The sequence below is a fragment of the Strongylocentrotus purpuratus genome, unplaced genomic scaffold, assembly GCF_000002235.5.
Source record: "Strongylocentrotus purpuratus isolate Spur 01 unplaced genomic scaffold, Spur_5.0 spur5_contig_866, whole genome shotgun sequence".
NCBI lineage: Eukaryota > Metazoa > Echinodermata > Echinoidea > Camarodonta > Strongylocentrotidae > Strongylocentrotus > Strongylocentrotus purpuratus.
In genome coordinates this window covers 2,649,427-2,670,457 of record NW_022145575.1, presented here as the reverse complement: position 1 = coordinate 2,670,457, position 21,031 = coordinate 2,649,427, and the positions used below count along the sequence as shown (strand labels likewise).

The 21,031-nt window shown below is 36.1% G+C and overlaps 2 protein-coding genes across 3 annotated transcripts in view; one reads left to right on the top strand and one right to left on the bottom strand.

Annotated features, from left to right (window-relative positions):
• The window catches only part of LOC754570 (dynein heavy chain domain-containing protein 1), a 117,553-nt gene that overhangs the window by 60,565 nt on the left and 35,957 nt on the right, over positions 1 to 21,031 (top strand). Inside the window, exons 50-59 of the mRNA XM_030973886.1 lie at positions 20 to 209; positions 1,017 to 1,115; positions 1,798 to 2,005; positions 2,632 to 2,942; positions 4,023 to 4,221; positions 15,965 to 16,099; positions 16,755 to 16,912; positions 17,434 to 17,584; positions 18,866 to 18,979; positions 20,223 to 20,300. Of these exons, the coding sequence (XP_030829746.1) occupies positions 20 to 209; positions 1,017 to 1,115; positions 1,798 to 2,005; positions 2,632 to 2,942; positions 4,023 to 4,221; positions 15,965 to 16,099; positions 16,755 to 16,912; positions 17,434 to 17,584; positions 18,866 to 18,979; positions 20,223 to 20,300 (1,643 nt within the window). The remainder of the gene's footprint in view (positions 1 to 19; positions 210 to 1,016; positions 1,116 to 1,797; positions 2,006 to 2,631; positions 2,943 to 4,022; positions 4,222 to 15,964; positions 16,100 to 16,754; positions 16,913 to 17,433; positions 17,585 to 18,865; positions 18,980 to 20,222; positions 20,301 to 21,031) is intronic.
• Positions 6,404 to 14,671, bottom strand: LOC587287 (tripartite motif-containing protein 2). 2 transcript variants are annotated; one of them, XM_011671581.2, is made up of 2 exons: positions 14,348 to 14,671; positions 6,404 to 11,763 (listed from the first exon to the last, which is right to left on the bottom strand). In XM_011671581.2, the coding sequence occupies exon 2, from the start codon at positions 11,716 to 11,718 to the stop codon at positions 9,082 to 9,084; it is 2,637 nt and encodes an 878-aa protein (XP_011669883.1). In that variant the 5' UTR covers positions 11,719 to 11,763; positions 14,348 to 14,671; the 3' UTR covers positions 6,404 to 9,081. The 2 variants fall into 2 exon arrangements, with proteins under 2 accessions (XP_011669883.1, XP_030830430.1); XM_030974570.1 differs by lacking the exon at positions 14,348 to 14,671 and adding an exon at positions 12,148 to 12,314.

The window sequence follows — 21,031 nt, the reverse complement described above, 5'->3', positions numbered from 1 at the left end:
TTCTGCTTCTGTTTACTAGGCATGCTGAGATGTTTGATCAGTTTGCTCGTCAGCTCCTGGGACGTGCAACGCATGACATCATCCTGCCTCCAGAGGGCACTGTCTATGACGTCCACATCGATGCAAACCTTGGGATCCTTTTATCCTGGGCGGATTCTAACAGAGAGAAGATGAGAACTATCAATGCTAACTTCATTGTCACACCAGAGGTAAGGCAGCTTTATTAATCATTTTTAGGATTGTAGGCACTTTAAGCCACCTAAATTTTTGTATTTTCTCAGATTATTCCTCTAGTCTTTCCTCTGTAAATTCAATATGGCCTCATGAATTGTGAAGTTTGATAACACATTGTACTTTTATTCATCAAACTGAACAATGAAAATGGAACCAAGCTTTAAGATTATTTTGAAGTATATTGTACATGTAAACAATGTAAAATCTTATTATTAAGATCCCCCCCCCCCCCCTCATTGAAATTGCACCTTCCCTTTGTAGCATTTACCATAAGTAATAGTGCTGCATTTGAACAATACAATTGGATTAAGGCCCAAAGACAAGGAAGGGGGTGGGATTGATGACAATGTCACGGAATGACCAAAGTATTCTTCAAAGTTGGTATTATTTCCTTAATTATTCTTTGTGTTTGTTTGTCTTTATGTGTTCATTCTTAATTTACGCTTGTGATTCATCTTAAATCCCACAAGTTTGGAATGGTCACCAAATCTGTTATTTACTGGGAAAATTCTGCAAGTATGGCAACATACAGAAGTAAAACTTTTGGGGCATTTGACATACATGTAAAATGTTTAAAATTGTGACTTAAATCTTGTTTGTGACATGACAACAGTGCTGGTTTCAGGCTGATTACCTGAATTTGGTTCCTTACATCTACCCACTTCAGGCCTTTTCATTCTTCATAGTAGTTATGGCCTCCCATTATGGGCTCTCTTTACACCTTTTGAGTAAAGTCAACTGGTATCCTTAATATGATTTTGAATGTGTTTTGTTTTGTACAGGCCGAGAGGTATTTTCATCTACTGGACATCTTAGTTGGAGCAAACCAACCTGTGCTCTTGGCCGGGGCACCAGGTATAGGCAAGACAGCTCTCATTCAGGTTCGTATTAAGATGCAATATCTACTATAATAATCATAGTTGTTCTGCTTCTTCTCGAGTCACTACGCCACAACATTCACTCTTGATTAGATTGTCCAAATCCAGTGTTGGATGCATTCCATCGTGCAGGGGTCAGTGCTTTCAGATTGACAATAAATATCAATTATTGACTGTATTGTAAAATAATAATAATATTGTAAAAAAAAAAAAAATTCTTTCTAAAGTGGCAGTTTTATTGTTCCATTATGTTATGATTATTATTTGATAGTGTCTATATATATATATATATATTTGATTTTTTTTCTCAAGAATGTGCATGATTGTATTTAAAAGCAATAAATTTAATGCCAATTTGAGGAGGCAAAACTTCATATTCTACGTTATCAGAATATGGTTCAGCAATAGGATCATTTCCTTGCTTTGGCCATGTCATATTCTTGTTGCTGGTGTAATTGTTGTTGTTCATGTTGTTGATCCTATTTTTAAAATATTATCAGTCATCATCTTATCCCCACAGACTATATGGTTCAAGCAAGGTACCATTTCCTGTCCTTCGCCATGTCCCCTGCCATAGGCTGTGAGACAATGAAGAAGATTTGTACTGTTAAAGTTTTCATCATCGTCGTTGCTGTCATCGTAATCATCATTATCATTAATCATAAATCACATTTTATCTTGACAGAATATGGTTCAACCAAGGCACCATTTCCTGTCCTTCGCCATGTCCCCAGTCATGGGCTGTGAGACGATGGAGAAGATGATCGTCAGCAAGCTCCGCCCTAGTAGCTTGGTGAACGTAAGCTCCCAGCCGACGAAGCCAGGTCAGGTGACCAACGACCCGCTCTTCTTTATCGATGATCTTAACTGTGCTGGCATGGAGAAGACAACAGGTACTGAAGATATCTTGAGCTCTATTAATGATATAAAATATTTTTTAACAGGATTTTGTAATGTTGTTCTACATGTATGTGTTTGTATACATGTTGGCAATTTTAAGAATATGTTGATTTTTCAATTTATTTTCATTTTTATGGCCTAAAGTATTTCACAAATTCCAATATCATGAAAGGTTTTCAAAATGATTTTTAACATTTTCTTCTGGAAATGAAGCTTCATTGCAAGTAATCCAAACAGGCTTTAACATGTTATTCTAACTACAAAATAGAAAAGAATTTAAGCCATTTGAAATTCATGAAAAAATGATATTTCAATGTCCAGACTTCCTGCAGTAGCTTTAGTGAACAGAATTTCATTAGTGAAAGATCAGATAATGGTGTCTTTCAATCTGTTTTTTACAATTTACTTCTTGATTACATAATCAATTTATGTTGAGATTCATAGAAATCTGTTATAGATTTATATTTGAAATGAATAATCTCCTTAACCAATCATGGATATCATTAATGTACTTATTACATTATAACAATTTCAAAATCATTAAAAGAAAATATTTTGAGAAAATTTTATTTTACATAGAAATATACAGGTATTTTACAGAAAATATTCTTCTCCGCAGGGGAGCAACCATGTATGGAGCTTCTTCGCCAGCTGATGGCCGAGGGTAGCATTTATCAACGCGACAACCTCTCGCATTACTCCCTGGAGAAGACTAACTTCCTCGCCGCGTGTTACCCTCCGGGTACGCAGGGTGTCGGGAGCGGCGTCTCGTGCCACAGCCTCAGCTCCAGGCTGGCCAGGCTCTTCGTGGTCCTGACTTACTTCACGCCCTCCGCCGAGTCCCTCAATCTCTTGCATGCTGGGAGCCTTCAGAGCTGGCTGGAGGAGTTTCCCGCCTACTCCCTCAACCACCACTATGAACTTGCCCAGGTAGGGAATTAAAGCCCCACTGTACTACTTGTAGCGACATGTACTTGCTCCTTTATATAGAAAAAAATGCCTAATCGGTGCCTGTTGGTCCCCCATGATCCTCTTTTTCTTATGTTCATTGAGAGCTGAGTTGATTAGATAGGCACCTGTCAGTGACCTTCCTGTGTGGTCTAATCCCCCTGGCCAAACTAGTAGAGACGGCCTTTAAGTCAGTTGCCGTAGATTGGAATAGATTGTGTGGAAGCCTGAAGGATTCCATGTAGTAAGAAATATTCTTTTCTGCCGTTATACCCTTCATCTACTACTCCTATGGCACCACCCATATATGAACGTTTTCTAATTATTAGGGGCATACCAAATTTTCTCCAGGATTTCTTTTGTCAGATTTACAGGTTTAGGTCTCTGATTGGATTTGGGCTTAGGTTTAAGGGTTCCGTATTGCATTGAGTGCATGCATCGATATAGTTAAGAATTTGACTAGTGTAAGAATAGTCCACAGACCATGTTGTGCTGGAGAATGTGTAATACAATCTAATTAAAAGGTAGTAATGAAAGTATATATTGCCAGTCACCTAAGTATGCATTTAAACTCGTTATTTAAGTGAAATTGGATGAAGCATGGATGTCTTCTTTACCCTGTATAGTGATCAAGTTGGATTATGACAAAGTGAAAAGACCCTAATGGATTGCCCAGTTAATTTGTTTATGCGACCTTCAATTGTGAATTTAGTTCTCAATTCAGATCACACTTTTAAAGGCTTAAATATATAGTCTAGTTTTCAAGTAGGTAACAATAACTTGTATTTATGTGGTTGAAATTATTTTTTGTTGCCATTTTGTTGTTCTGGGCCCCGTTTTACAAAGAGTTGCGATTGATCCAAATCAATCGCAAGTCCTCCAATCAATCGCAACTTTGCAGTCTCCTATCTCTTATATACATAGTTGCCATTGATATCAATCGGAAATAAGTTGCGATCAATATTAAATCTTTGTAATACGAGGCCCAGATGTGTATATGATTGTTGTGTGAAAGAGGAGAAATTTACATAATGTTCCTTTACTTCCTCTTTTCTATTCCAGGCTATCTTAAAGGCCACCATCAGCCTGCACTCTCTAATCAAGAGACAGCTGATGACTAGCCCCGTCAACCCCCACTACGTCTTTTCTCTCCATGATGTCAACCGTATCGTCCAAGGCATGTTCCTCATGGCCAGCAGGTCAGGCAGGTCAAAGGGCAGGCATGGAAGGAGAGGTGGAGGTCAAAGGTCACAAGCTAAAGGTGAGTTCATATGTTTTTTTACCGATCCTTCAAGTTGGGTCATTTTCTTTTTGTGTGGATGCCTTATACTTGTGCATGTATGGTAGGGCGCCTTAGCGAAATGTAATGGTGCGAAAAGACACGTCCGAAATGCAAAATGCATATAATAGTTAGTGATATTTGCTAATTAGAAGTTACTTTTTTACACATCAGAATGTAAGTTTTACATGTATATTTACCTGCTCCACATCTGTAATGATGTAGGTTTATGTCTGTGTGATTAAATTGTGATTTTCAACAATTATGCATTTTGCATATCGAACCTTAGCTACCTAAATTGTTTTGAAATTGGTGGAAAAGTCGTCATGTGCCAGCAAAAAGGCACTTACCGATACACAACCAGTGGATTTTCTATTTGCAGAAATATGCCTATAAGGACCTGACCTTTCTTTGACTTCGTCTGTACAACACACACTTCAATCACTACATTGGCTAAATTGTAATGAGTGGCAGGCTTAATTAACTTCTCCATGAATTTGTGTTTGCAAATTTTGCCGGGCACAATATACCAATTTTATATTTTGAATCGATTGTTGATTTGAGAATTTTTGTGAACGCTTTCAGAGCTGTTAATAAAAGTTATATACCGTTAAGAATGTTTTACTTGACTGTTAAGCAAATGCTGGATACATGTATGTATTTATCTGAGCAACTTATGGACCTGTGACTTTTAGTCCTATCTATTAGATAGTTATGCCTCGCCAATAGACAATTTGAGTTGATAACTTTATCATTAATTTTCCTGATTAATGTAAAACATTACCCTGCACAGGATGACCTCGATCGGAATGATTTGCATCTTTTACACAGATCCATTGAAAAGAAAGCTTTCATTTATCATTAATGTCAGTTACGTGTATATGAGTTCATACCCTAGAAGTGCAGAGAGTGTTTTAACAGGATACCATTATACCAGCAACATTAACCTCTCTGTATACCCCTATGGTCTAGTACATCTGTGGATTAGTTTAGTCTCACTCCACTGATTTCAATGCACAAACACAGTACAAGCTAGACAGGTAATTCCTGGCCTACCGGTACATGTATATGCCTGATGGATTGATGTCGGATTCGCCTTTACAGGTTCCTAGAAATCCTTGAAATCGGGAAATCTTGAAAATGGGTTTCATCTATTCAAGCAGGGGATAGGGAATGGAATTTGAGAAAATAATTCACAAAAATCATGGAATTTCATCAGCCTCAAAAGAAGGTAGTTGAGTCTCATACATGTACACGTATCTGCGCTATAGGCTCATACATGCCAACTGTTCAGATTAAAGAGGAACATTCCTCTTTTTGGGAGAAGATAATTATTATTTTAATGCAGGTGTTCCTCTTCCTGTACAAATTTGTCTGTAGTATTGAATAGGAGAGTTAGGATTGTTCCTCTTTTTTTTTAAATAGCATAATTTGTACAGATTTCTGATTTTCAAATGTTGGCATGTATGTTCGCATAAGCACCGATAATACATGTTTTTAGTGTCATGTTCAAGCAGCGTATCCACTTGATCATTTGTGAAGCTGGCATTGTAGTTTTATTGTAGATTCTTGGAATTTTGAATCTCCATTAGGGAGGGAAGCTTGCTTGCTTTAACACATGTGTTTGCTATGTAGAATGTTTGACTTCCCCCTTCTACAATGTTTTTTTGTACCATTGTGTATGAATATCAAGGGGGGGGGGGTGGATAAACGTATTATTTTTGAATTATTGCAGGGGTAGTATTCTGAAAACGATGTTACCTTTAATGCTTATGTAAAAACAATGTTCATTGTCATAACAATAGAAAATTTAGGACAATTCACTGGTTAATACATGTACTTGTATATGCGCCAAGCTGGCTATAAAGTTTGCATAAGCTTGCACCGATAACACATGTTTTGTGTGCAAGTGTTGATTCTGCACAATTTCATTTTGTAATGACAATTAACATTGTTTTCCCTAACATTAAATATACCATAGTTTTCAGAATATGACCCCAGATCTTAAGACAGCACTCCAGGCAGAGATCGGATCTCAAACTCTCTTTTATGTATATAGCCATGTACTGGTTGTTGAAAGTATATAGTGGTTCTGATTATATAGATGAAATGTGATGACAACTGAATAGACAACACAAATGCATACTGTAATGCTTTATAAATGTGAAAGGAAATAAAATAAATATTTAATATACTGTAACTTCAAAATCAGTAGAAAAAAAACAAGACTTGCAATTCCAGGCCATATACCATCTGTTAAAAGTACACCAAATGATAAATTGTTAGGAAGACAGAAAAAGTATCATTCAGTGATAAATGTATGATAACGAAACACCATTATTATAACATAATTTGCATATAGGCTTTATATGCACTTGTACAAGTACATGTACAGTGCGGTGGTATACAAGACATACCGGTAATGCAACATACAGCAACAACTGAGAACCCATCGTATGTCAACTCAAAAACTGCTTGGCTATCTGCAGATAACAGATATAAGGTTACAAGTCCAATTTGAGCAAGTAGATTATAAAAAGTAAATGTATTCACTTTTTGTCCCTTTTTGTCAAAATGTTTCCAGTATAACTGCAGAAATACGTCAAGAACGACAGAATTCAGCATTAGAGCTTGTATTTCAAGGCAGACTAGGTCCAATTTTTCTTTCTGACCCTGTCAAATAGAGTTCTTTTTAGAATTTATACTTTTTTCTAGTAATTTCAATAACATGATTCACAACATAATTAAAAATACACCGTAATTCTAAACTTAAAATTACAATAATTGTAGTATTGGGTACTATTAAACAGACAGATATTTGTTTTTCATGTTTTTCCCCAAAAAATCATATTGATACTGTCAACCCTTACCGGTATATGGATTAACTTTGTTGGAAGACAACCTGTCTGTATAACCCTATAAAGACCACACATTTTCCCCTTGAAGTGTGTTCCTTATATTCAAATATGAATTAATGGAACTTGTACATGTAAATTATAGAGATCAACTTTCCTTGCTTTCCATGATTGGTCTGTATACATAGATTTCACTGCATTTGATTAAAATAAAACGAAAATGTATGTATGTCTACATATTTTAAAATATTTTTTCCTTCTTTTTAATAGCATGTTCTTATATACATGCCAGTTCATATAAATGGGCTATACATGTCAACAAATGGGAAATTCAATTGATACAGAAATCCAGTTTTGTCAAATTTTCCTTCACCAAAGATTCTCAATTCAATATTAATGTATACTATTTAGTAGGTTATCACCATTTAAAATTCTTTCTACAAAATGAATAGAATTTTTTTTTCTACACCTATTTTTGATTACATTGGCAGCTATCAGCTGGTTATCAAACTTTTACAACAGAACCATTTTGGAATACCACCAAAGATGATGCAAAAAGACATAAAATTAATATTGTAGCGAAATCACCGGATTCCATAAAAGGATAACACAGGTACAGTTTAATGCAGATACATATATAATTAAACTTTATCTGCATAATTCTTGTATATGTGAATTATGAAACTTGTTAATAAAGAAGACCACTAGAGAAAATTAAAGGTTTGCTTTTCAGAAGATAAATACAAAAAAAGGTATATTTGTTGAAGCAAACTGAGCTTTGCAAATACATACAAGGTAGTATAGCAGCAATAGAAATTTGATTGTAAAGTTTGGTGACATCATCCATTTTATTTAGCTATTTAAAAAAAGTTGCTTACTGTAAGTAGGGACAAATAGTTTTTGCCTCTAGAAGTTAATCATTGCAGTTAATTTGTTGCAGTTTACATGTTAGATGTAAAACCATATAAACTGTAGTTCAAAACGTCAAAACTTTCAGATTACTTGTAAGTGTCTTCATTGGCTCATTAGAATAACTACAACTGTACAAGAGTTGGTAAATAAATTCACTGATACAAATCTCATTGTATAATGGGATATTCAGAGAACCTCACTGACGTGTATCGTATACTATGTTCACATGTATAGTACATGTACAAAGAGTATGCATATAAGGCCGTATCTGCACAAAACGTCACTCCTCCAATATGGCCTCTTTGCACAATGAATGTATACTCAAAAAGGTGTTTTGTTTTTATAATTTACTACCAGGTTTTTTTTTATTGATTTTATTTTACCCGGCATGAGTGAGGTGACTGTAATGATTAGCCATGTAGGGTTACATGTTCATGTGTACACATACATGTATCGTTATACGAGCATAGGTTCTGAAACTATCTTGTGTGCATGTGGGCTTGACAGCTGCTTCAAAACTCTTATTGTGAGCAATATGCAGCATGGCAAATGGAAAAAAATTGAAATGTTTCTGATGGCTTAAATACAGAATGTGATGAATGCTCTTGGGTATATGCTGCTTTATGTTTCCCAAGAATATGTGTGGTGGGGTAGTCTAGTTGTTCCGCACTTTCAAATACAGTTAAAATACAGAAGGAGCACATTGTTTAAAAAAGTAGAATTACTATCTACCAATAATCAATAACTGTAATTCTGTAGAACCCTGTAAAGGGCTATACATATACCGGTACATGTTTTTGAAATAATTTCCAGCAGAAAAAAAATCTGTGCATACATGCACGCACTGGTACCTGTTCTACACTTGATATCTAAGAATATAGGTTTGTGCAAATTATACCATAATTTTTATGGAAGTAAGAGTACTTGTAATCTGAGTCCATGATAAGAAATTCATTTACAGAATCAGTTGTTATCTTCCAGGAACATAATTAAGCCAGAAATCTCCAGTGGTCATGTTATATGATCTCGCACAATAAACAACACATGTCAAGTTCTATGGAAAGTCTTGGGCATGCTATCCTACCACCTCAAATTCATTTTGACCATCAGCAGTAGATGTAGCTATGGCAGGATAGGTTTGACGTCTTGGAGAGTAGTAGGCGTACCTGTACTTCCTCAGACAGCCTTTCTTACGGTCCAGCTTGATGAAGCAACCGTCAGGGGTCACACCAAGATGCTCAAGGAAACCAACAATACCATGGACGTCAATAGTGCGGAGGACATTGCCACTCCTCCTGCTGACAACGTAGACAACCTGAGAGAGCTTCTCTTCGTGGATCAGGATGTAGCCATCAGGGGTGCAGTCAACGGAACCGATCTGATTGAAGGTCTCGGGAAGACCGATGGTTCGCTTGAAGTCTCCCTTCCAGGTCAGGTTGAGGATTGTACCCCCTGTCTTGTTGCTGATGTAGATGTTGTCCCTAGAGTCCAGACTCATGGAGATAGGGTAGCCTAGACTGAGGGCATGGTTGGTCCCACCAACGGTAGTCTGGAGGAATCCTGCAGAGTTGTACACCAGGACAGAACTGCTGAGGCATTCCAGGATGAGCGTCTCCTCAGCGGATGTGACCGCGATAGATACAGGATTAACAACTTGAGGCGTGTCAAAGAAACGAACCTGCTTCCCCTTCTGAGTGTAGAAGATCATTACCTGTCGATAAGGGAACAGCAATGCAAGGTTTTCTTTCCTGTCTTTGGTTATCAAGGCATCTCCCTTGTATGGTGTCTTGATCTTAGTGAAGCATTCACCATGTCCAGTGAAACCCAGGATTCTTTCATTCTGGATAGTGTCTGCAAGGAAAATCTTACCCATGTATGTCACTGTCATCCCAGAGATGTTCTCCAGAAAGAAAGGCTTCTTATCCAGCCGACAAGCGATAATCCTGTGGATGGGCACCATGATAGGGGAAGACTTGAGTGGCACATTGTTCAATTGTATTGTCAACTTATGCTCACCAATACTGTCTGGACGGAAGACAATGCCATGGTAGCCATATGGGTAATAGTATATCTGTGTTTTCAGTTCCTCGTGTTGAGGATCAAGGACATATGCAGAGAACTTGAGGTCTTTGTCCAATGGCTGGCGCTTCCCATTGCAATCGCTTGCATAGATTTCAACCATGCATTCCTCATCTGTGTTCTCGCCCTTGATTTCTGTGCAAAGAGCATACACTGGGATTGTAATTGGTTGCTCTCTGATAGGCTCATGACATACCTCAACATATAAGAGATGGTCACCGGGATCAGTAGACAGGTACCTAATGATGTATGATCCATCCAAGTTATCTACAACAGTACATTCCAAGTTCTCATTGAAAGGAGTCGTCATCTTTGCAGACACTGTGGTTCCACCTTTTGTGCTACGTTCCCCATTCAAGGAGGTCATTTCAAGTCTCACAGTGCTTTCCTGATTGACAAAGGACTCTTCGGGACTAACAACAGTCAAGAAAGGCACTTCATCACCATTAGCCACCTTGCCTAGGTCCTTCACTGCGTAGTCCAAATAGGTTAAAGCTTCATTATGCTTGTAAGTGAAGTCGATGCAGCTATTAGCCAGTGGTAGAGGATAGAACACCCCATTAGCGACTTCCTTGAAGAACCCTTCCAACTTATTTTGCACCCTGGCTACCGATACTGTACTGTTCAAGTTATTGTTGGTGTTTGCACAGTCGGTCATGACAGCAATGTTGGAAAGCATCGTCTTGGTGTCATCCTTCTGCTGTTTCAGCCCAAGTTGCATCTTGGTGTGTGCATCTGTGACAGCTTTCAGGAGAGCCTCTTCCCTCTGCTGCAGGACCTTGCGACATCTGCTGAAGAGGGCTTTGATCTGATGAGTTGCTTCCTCAGCATTGCATGTGAGTTTCTGGGTCACCATGTCAATGTTCTGTAACAGCTCCTCGAGCAACTGCGTCTGCCGCTCACTCATGATGATAAGTTCTTTAAGTTCAGCTTTCAGCTGTTCAACAACCGAAGACAAGTCTTCTATATTGTGACCTTCAGAAATATGATCGCTCTTGCAACAGGACAAGCAGACTGGCACATTACACGCTTCCCCAGTACAGTAAAGAGTCAGTGCCTGACTTTGGTGGACCACACAAAAGCGTTGCTGACGTGACAGTACTTCCCAGTCTTCTTTGGTCAAATCATTCACCTCGTGGAAATGCTGATTTTCGTATCCTACAGTATATTGATGTCTGATCAGACACTCTTTGCAAAGGAATCTGATGCAGTTGGAGCAACAAGCAGTGGCAAGCTTTGTGAGAGAGTCACAGCCTTCACAAAGCCTTACAATCCCTTCAGTATATCCAAGGTACTCCGCGAGGTAATCAATATGAAAGTCTGGAGAGATAGAGTTCCTTGTCAGGACACCTTCTGTGGATGGTACCTGTTGCTTGCAAGATGGACAAACTGTGCAGAGAGTCTCACTGTCTTTGGCTGTTGAAGCGTCAAAGCAAGTTGGACAGATGGAATGCAGGCAGGGAAGCAGCGTAGGGGTGTAGACCGATGTCACGAAGCGCTGCTTGCACCCGGCACAAACCAGGTGCTTATCACGAAACTCTGCTATATGGCTGTTGCTAGTGTCGTCACTTTTGGAGAAGAATAGATCTTTAGATGAAACTTTGTGGTTGAGTCCATTGCCGCAATGAGCCATCACTTGAATAGCAGATCTCCCATGGTACTCTGTATGTTAGTCTATCTGCAAGATTTGAAGAGAGAAATGGAAGATTTAGTACAATTGTAATACATCTAAAATCAATAATGTAAAGGTGAAAATAAAAGCTTTTTCAATAAATGGTAATGTCCCTTTACATGCCATTGAAAATAGTGTGTCTTGTATGAATAATGATTCAAATTTGTCAAATTTACACTGAATTATGCAGCAGATGGTGTTGACATGCACACTTTTGTATGTCTATCCCTTCTCAAGTTGAATAATTGCCTTGTGTAAACATGTTAACTTCCCTTTTGCTCTACACTGTATGAACTTCGTTCACATGCCTGCATTGTATTATATCACTCTCACTCTCAATTATAAGGAGTACATGTATAAGTTACCAGCGGTAAAATCTATGATACTCACCGATGTGAACCGAATGATCCTATATTGCATGTGTATGAAATGATGTGAAGTACTGTACATATAGCTACTTGTTTTACTTCATGAAAACTGCTGCCCTTTATTGTAATGCATACCGGTATGTACAATTGTACGTGGTAAGTGTACATTGTATGGTATGATAGATTACTGGCACAATCTATATGCCAAAGGATAGTACATTTTTGCTGGTACACAAGTCATGAGACAAGTCAAGTCAATTGCTGCTATATTATTTTCAGACCTCAATTTATGAAAAGAGAAACCTACCTTTTTATTTGTGTTTTCAAAGTCATTTTTCCTGTCATATTGCTCATGAGTGACATATTGTTACTGTCGTTACTTCATGACTTTACAATTTCAGTCTGTTATACATGTAGGTCATATTTTTGAAAGACAAGCACAAAGTTTGGTAAACATTTTCTTTTGGGGAATTTAGTAGTCTTGATCTTTGAAAAAGTGCCAAGATTTATAGGCCATTGTATAAATCATATTTTTGACATTGATTTTATATTACACAAACGTTACATATACAATGTACATGTAGTCTGACTTCAGCGTTTGCTGAAAGGCAGAAGGATGTTAATTCACATATAATAACATAAATGCCCTTCTGGCTCTCAGCAGGTACATGTATGTCAAGATTCACTTCTAGACTGAATGCATGTAAAACTTGTGCAGTGAATTAATAAAGTCTATTTGTGTCATGTGGGAAGACTTGTTTAGGTTATTATATAGTTTAGGCACACACCTATATCGAGGGGTCAGTGACACAAAGACGTAACTCCATTTTGGCCATTTTGAGAAAAAGTGGTTTATGTGTCATTGAGCACTTGGACCTCACTAGCCATTGACTTTAATGGGGTGTTGGGTGGAGTTAAGTCTTTGTGTTTCCTGAGAAGCCCACATTTTCCTGAACATTTTGATATCAAATACTTATATTGGCAAAATATGGAGTTATGTCTTTGTGTCACTGAACCCTTTAATATGTAAACCTCTGCATTAATGTACGCTGTATTATGATAATTGATTCATTGTGTGTTTTAACACTAAACAAGTGAGCTCATTCACCTTAGAGTTTATTTTGTCATTATGATCCATGTGCATCTATCGAATGAGGTTTGCTATATCTGTGCTATCCCATTAGCATTTGTATATCATAATAATTGATTGTTATTCAGACATAGTTTGTTTGCTCTGTCAACACAGGCATGTTTGCTATTAAAGGTGAAAATTACACCAGATTAACATCTAGTATTTGTTTACCACGTATGGCTTATTCATCAAGCATATTCAAACTATCCTAACATGCTCAGTCATTTGGATGTAATTACTTATTACTTTGTTATTGATTTGATTGTATTATTTGAAAAATGTCTCAAATATGTTTGTTTTCTCCATTGTTTGTCCCACATTACATAACACAGTTAGATTAGTTTTCCATAATATGGACCAAAACAAAATTTATACTCCTAAATTGCCAAAATACTTGTCTTTACAAAATATTTAGTTATAATAAGTTATATCCTACAATTAATAACACACCTTATACATATTATCAATTTAGGGGCAGGCCTTAGGTTACCTTAGGGTAAGGCACAGCTTAAATACTATATATATATATATATATATATTTTTTTTTTTTTAAATGACAAGTACCCATATAAACAGATGATCCCTTTCCCATTAAGTTGGTCTAAGTAATTCAAAGCAGCTAAATTAAGAGATCAGTGTGAGAGTTGGGCAGTTGAATTAAATCCCTCAAAAAGTTAAGATCAACCATGGACATTTAATATCACAGGGTTTCATTTCTACAAGCAATTCCTAGAGTGTATATAGATGTTATTTGTTGACTTTGACATGCCGCCCCCCCCCCCCAAACGATATAAGCTATTCATACAGAAATATGTAATTTCAAAGCCCATAGAGAAAAATGTAATTCAATCCCAATTCCCAATTGTTGACCTGCAGTCACTTCTGTTTGACCTCAGAGAGAGAGAGAGAGAGAGAGAGAGAGAGGGAGGGCACAATCTGCTCTGCAATCCACTTAATCAGAGTTGACTTCCCTTTAAAGCTGCTGCTGTACCTTCTACATATCCTAACCCACACACCAGTGCACATGCATTCAATGAATATATATATATATATATAAGCATAGAAATCACCATGAAAAATATATACTTACCATATGTTGCAACCTGTCAGACTATATACTGTATCACAACCAGAGGCAAATTATATTTTGTGTGCTAGCTGTATAGGCTTGTAGTCTGCTCTGTAAAGCTGTATATATGCACAGCTCCAAACCCTATACATAGAGAATGCACACTCACTTCTTTATCCAGATCAAATAAAACTTGCAACTCTTTAAATAGAAGCTTATTACAGGCGAGGCCCAGCATTCACACAATACAGGAGTCTTGGCACTCAATAATAGTTGTGAGAATAACATTTAAGTCCTTTCAATACTTCTTTAGGATTCCTTTTGTGAGACTGCTCCAAATGGATGGGTGCTCAATGCTGTGTGTTCATTCACCTGGAGTGGTGGACATGCATGGCTGATCACCCATACCGAGATTGGTTTCAATATGCAGGCTAGGGTGGGGTGGGCGTGGGGTGAGCGATGGTAGAGATCGAGGGCTTTGGTAATACAAATCAGGGGTGGGCCAATAGGCTTTTTTTGTAATGTGATCAAATTTAATGCTCAAATCTTTGTTAAGTGTCTGTTACACATTATTTCACTCACCTGTTATGAATAATTATATTTCAATAGTCAGAATGTGAATTGCATACATCAATTGTAATTGCTATAGGTAGGACAAACATTTATTGCTTGTCCTACCTACAACATGGAATGCATACTATTCGCATTCTGACTAATAAAATACAAATATTTGTTACAGGTGAATTTCTAACGAGGCACTTACAAAGATTTATGCATTAAATTTGAATAATTTATGGGGAGTAAAGTATTGCAAGTTTAATAGGGCTGATCACTCATGCAGTGAATAGTTTCTTATATGAATATGTATCTGCAGGGTAGGGTGGGGTGAGTGATAGAGAGAGCTGAGATGAATCTGGGGTGAACAATTATAATTTTCTTAATGTAATTAAAATGAATGCATAAAATCTTTATAGTGCCATAAGTTACAAATTATTTAATTCACATTTTACAATTAAATAATTGTATTTCAATGGTAAGAATGCAAATTGTATACATCAGAGAGAGAGAGAGGGAGAGAGAGAGAGAGAAAGAGAGGAAGGGGGAGATGATGGGAGTAATGGTATGAGGGGGGGGGGGGGATAGAGATGGGTAGATAAAACAATATACAGCTTATTAGATAATTGTAGTCAATTAGGTCATGAACAAGCATATAATGACAAAGATGTAAAATGTATGTTACACAATATCTATACTCATTGAGAGAATTAACAGTAAACAACTTCTGCTTCATAGAGAAGTTGAATTCTAAGTTTCATTTTCAAGTACCAGTGACTATATGTGTCATATATCATGTGATAGCATAGATTGGAATATCTACATTATGTAAATGCAGTTCTAACACATACACATTTTCGGATTGAGTGTATGTAATGAATACAACAAAAATATATATTATTTTACTAAAATAAAGTCTTTTCTCTTCTCTGCGTGTCAAGGAACGAATCAAACAAAGCCGGAGAGTTCTAACACATGCACATTTTTGGATTGAGTGTATTTAATGAATACAAAAGAAATATATATATATATATATTATTTCACTAAAATCAATGTCTTTTCTCTTCTTTGCCTGTCAATTAGGAACCAATCGAAGCCGGAGAGGGAGAACAGAGAAGCTCCAGAAAGAAGGTCCGCCGCCGATGATGAGAACCGTCATTAGACTGTGGTGCCACGAGGCTTGTAGAACATACTATGATAGAATAGTGTCTAGAGATGGTAAGATAAAAAGCATATAATGTATGTATGTATATAGTAGATCTTCAGCAACTAAAATACCTAGACCAAAATATGCATGAATATATATATAAGAGTTCATGCAGCATTATTTAATTTGATATATAGTTTTGTAGTTACAATGTCTTTAAATGCCTTAACAATAGTTGATACAATATTGTTATTTGTTACATCTGTGCATGAAAATCAATTATATTGTTTGAAAAGAATGTGTGAAAGAATATATTTTATGTCAAATGATAAATTGGTGGCAATCTGTTATACCACGTTTTTCCTTTCCAGTCTACTTGCTAGTAATTTAGCACAGTCTATTGACCATTTTTGTAATGTATATAATCAGATTTAATGAATACATTTTTGTTAAATGCCATGTTACAAATTATTTTATTCACCTGTTACAGATAATTTTATTTCAAAAGTCAGAATGTGAATTGCATTCATTAATTGTTGCAAGATAGGACAAACATTATGGCTTGTCCTACCTATAACACCATGTAATGTATGCAATTTGCATTCTTACAATGGCCTTGTGAAAATGGCCTATTGGGATTCAATTGGGTGACCATTTTGTCTTTGTGTATACATTATCATTCTGTAGTGTCGATGGAATATTTCTGTTACTATTTTTTTTCTTCAGACCAATCCTGGTTTCGGAATACCCTGGAAGAGGTCATTCAGACTCATTTCTGTGGTGGTCCTCTTAAGAGATACAGACCTAGCCCACCTCCCATCCCAGTTCCAGATCCTGTTCCAGATCCTGTTCTAGATCCTGTTCCAGATCCAGAGAAAGGGGAGGTACGTTTCCCAGAGTAGAAGTCTAAATTTCAATATAGATAATAAGTTGCTTTGAGTGAAAGGAATGATGGAAGCGATACAACGTAATGAAACTTTGTAAATATGAAATTATTTAAACTGCAACACAAAATGGGTGGGAATACTGAACTGAGAAAGAAGAAAAGTAATTTTTTACATATATGTACATGTAAGGATAGACGTTTACTTTCACTGAGATATTATTGTCATGATCATCATCATTATCATTATTTGACTTAACCGCTTTTATAAACCTTTGGGTCACTTCTCTGGATATAACTGATTTGTGTTTGCAAGTGGACCACTACACTAGGTTTTCGCCCTGGTGCAGTGGGTTCTAAAAGTACAAAGGTGACTCTCCACTTTTCACTAAAATCCAAGATAAAATAGTTATCAGAATACCATACTGCTAGAACAAAAAAAAAGAACTCCATGTGGAATTCTATAATAGTATGGTCAGGGAAAAAAGTACATTTAAATTATGCATTGTTTTTTGTGACTAGGAGACTGAGATAATCGAAGACCAGGATGACTCCGCCCAACCATCTACCCCTCCCTTGCCGGTCTCCCCTACACCCACAATGAATACTGCAACGGATGAAGCTGAAGCACCAACAGAGGGCGCTACAGGGACCAACGATGGGGACAAAGAAGGTATTTTCATTTAAAACATCTCTCATTTTCAAATTCTTCTTTATATAAATGTAATCATTACATCCAGTTGAAAATTTGTGAAATTTTCATTCATTTCCTTTGTACTGAAAGAGAAATGTTGTTTTGAATTTTTAACGAAAGGATCGATCTCTGAAATTTACACTACTTCATTAAAAAGTATGATCATTCATTTACAGCAAACAGTATTAGATTTTAGATTTCATATATCCTAAATGACTTTCTTTCACATTTCTTTTGGCAAAGCACACTTTTTCATCCAGTACACTCCATCTATCCACACAAAAAAACACTTATTGGTGATGGTGTCATGTCTTATTTCTGATCACTTTCATTCTTCAAGGGGTAGTAGGCCAACTGTTTTGTATCCAGTGTGCTCAAAAGACTCTTTACATTATAAGTTTTTATAATGAAGGCTTTTAACAGTTTGAAGAAAAAAAAGGTAAAAAAAAAGGGGGGAATGTAAGATTAGGACTTGAAAAAGATTTGTTCCAGTCTAATGTGAAGTGTACATGTACATGTGCCTTAATTTGTCTTGTTCAAGGTCATTGCTATATCTGATATTTCAAAATCTTTCATGTGTGTGTTTAGCAAAGATATTTTCATCATCACCTATTATTTCTTCTTTGTTGCTGAAAAGTAGAGGATCATTTGCATTTGCCATTTATAGTCATTATTTATTCATTACCATGTCAATCAAAAATTTTGGTACGAAACAGCTAGTATACATATTTATTGTTTAATTGCATGCCATTGAATATTTTGAATGTACACTGTATGTACAATGTGTAATTGCATGCATATGCATATCTGCAACCCTTTATATATCAATAATACATCCAACTCTTGCATGAAAATTACAAGTGAAAAATGTATTTGCTTTTCTGCATAAAATATAACCTATATTTCATAATCATATTTGTATGTTACTCTTTCTGTCCCTTTGTCTCATGTTTTTGCTTTCTTTTCTGTCTTCGTATCTTTGTAATTTCAATGTTTATTTCTCCTGTACCTGTTCTTCTTCCTCTTATTACTTTCTCTTTTCCCTTCTCATCTCTTTCTTTAATCTTCACCTTTCTTCTCTTTGCTTCTTACTTCTTTTTTTTATTCATCTATCCTCTCCTCTCCTTCTCTTCTTTCTTGATCCTCATCTGTTTCTTACATTCTCTTTTATCCTCTCACTCTCCTCTTTTTTCGTTTCATATTCTATCATGCGTACATATACTGTCTGGATGTCAATGTAATCTCTGTTTGTGTGTATAGTGTTTGAAACCAGCACCCCACCCCTCTCATTTCCTCACACTGACACCCCTATTGATGTGAATGGTGAAGGCCCGGGTGGATTCGATGCCGAATCAGAAATCAGCATAGCATCAGGTCTGTTCCACTTTTTATTCTTTTCAGTGATATTCACTTTGCATGGGTATCTTTGGGATTCTTTCTATTCTCATCATTATTCAATCCTTTATCATTTTTGTAATGCTCATAATATTCGAAGTGTGCTAATAATATGGTAAAGGTCATGACCCGCTGTAAGAAATCATTGTGAAACAATTGTATCAATATCAACAAAATTAATTTTGATCAAATTTAAAGATACCTGAATCAAATATAAACAGTTATTTTTTTTCCACAAATTTGTTATATGGTTTGGTAGTATTCATACTTCATAATTTCCCTTTGCAACTGCTATATTTCCACTGCTTTGGCATTAAACACATGGATATATGCATGAATTGTATATATATATATATATATATATGTATTGTCCATTTTGTCTTTAAAGCATAATTGTATTGCATGTAGCCACTTATTGCTTGTAAATGAATCATTGCTCATACTCATCTGATCTCATTTAAAAACCTCAACAGAATGTTGAAATTAACATTTGAGCTATGGTATTACTCTTTGTTTGTTTTACTTTAGATAAATCTGTTTTCAGTTATGACATTGCAAAAAAAAAAAAAAAAAAAAAAAACATCTCCTATTCACAAATTTATCAGTATTGGATATTATTTTTTGGAACAATGGACTGAAAAATTGAAAACATCCTTAAAGGATACAAGATGGTGATAGGAATGAGCATTGAAAAATGATTTGGTTTCAGGTAATAAAAGCAAGTGTTTTATATTCATCATCATCATCATCCATGCATGCTTCTCTGCAAATGCCCTTTGAAGATAATGTTGAGTTCTGGAAACTGTCTGAAAGAAATTGGAAAGGATCAATTATATCCCATATGAGAATGACTCTATACTCTGAGGTGTTCAAATCATCAAAATTATAGAATATTAACTCAATCTTGCTTAAAGTCATGGATACATAAATGTGTGCATGGGACTACACACACACATGTGACTTTAAAGTTTGGTCCAAACATGTCAGCTATTTCTTGTCATATTTTGAATATGAGCTAGGTCATTTGAAGAGCTTAATTTCAAAAGACAGTTTTTACTTTCCTATTCTTCCACCCTAACATGAAAAAAGAATGGAAAAGCTCAGAAATTATTTTCACCTTTTCCAGAACTCAACCTTCTCTTTAAAATTGTCTCTGCTTCATTATACACTCTCATGCTCTTAATTCATCATTATATGCCTCCTTCATGCATCTGCTTAGCAGTGAGTTCTTTGGATGTGCCTCTAGAGCTGAAACCAGATCCTACCAGTACCCCTGCCCCGGTACCAGCGATAGTCATGGGTGAGCTATCCATTACCCCCGTGTCCTCCTCGTTTGTTAATAATACCTCGTCTTGACCTATAGCCTTTTCGTATTACAAGAAATTCATACTCTTTAGGGACATACATGTACACTTGTATGTGGTCGAGGAATAAAATAGGGGATTTTTGAATTATACGGGGCAAAAAGGTTAGGGAGAGATTTATATCAATGAATATAGTTATTTAAAAATACACTTTTCATACTAAAAGAAAATCATTCTCTTAAGGAACATATACTTGTATGATGTAGTCTAGAAGGAATAGGAATAGATATTTAATCATACAGGGCAAAAAGGTTAAGGAGATAAATACTAGTTGATGAATATAGGAAAAAAGAAAATGTAAAAGTTGCCGGGCAGGAGCACATTGATAATATGGCAATATATGATGAGAAACTTCAAGCACCCGGTTTCACTTGATTTCTGAAAAGGTTAGGTCAAGTCAGATGCCAATTCAGTAAGGGTTCATTCTTTAATGTCATACATGTAGTATTCATTTCTATGTACTTTGAAATGTGGAACTTATATGAATTAAAAATCATCATTTGTATTGAAATTTCATACAGAATCTTGTTAACACCAATGTGTATCAAAGTCCATACATAAATAGCATTAATTGCCAAATTATATGTTTTACTTTGATATCTGAATCCTCCTAACCTTTCCATTTTTTCATGCATGTACATAATTCATAATTCAACCCCCCCCCCCC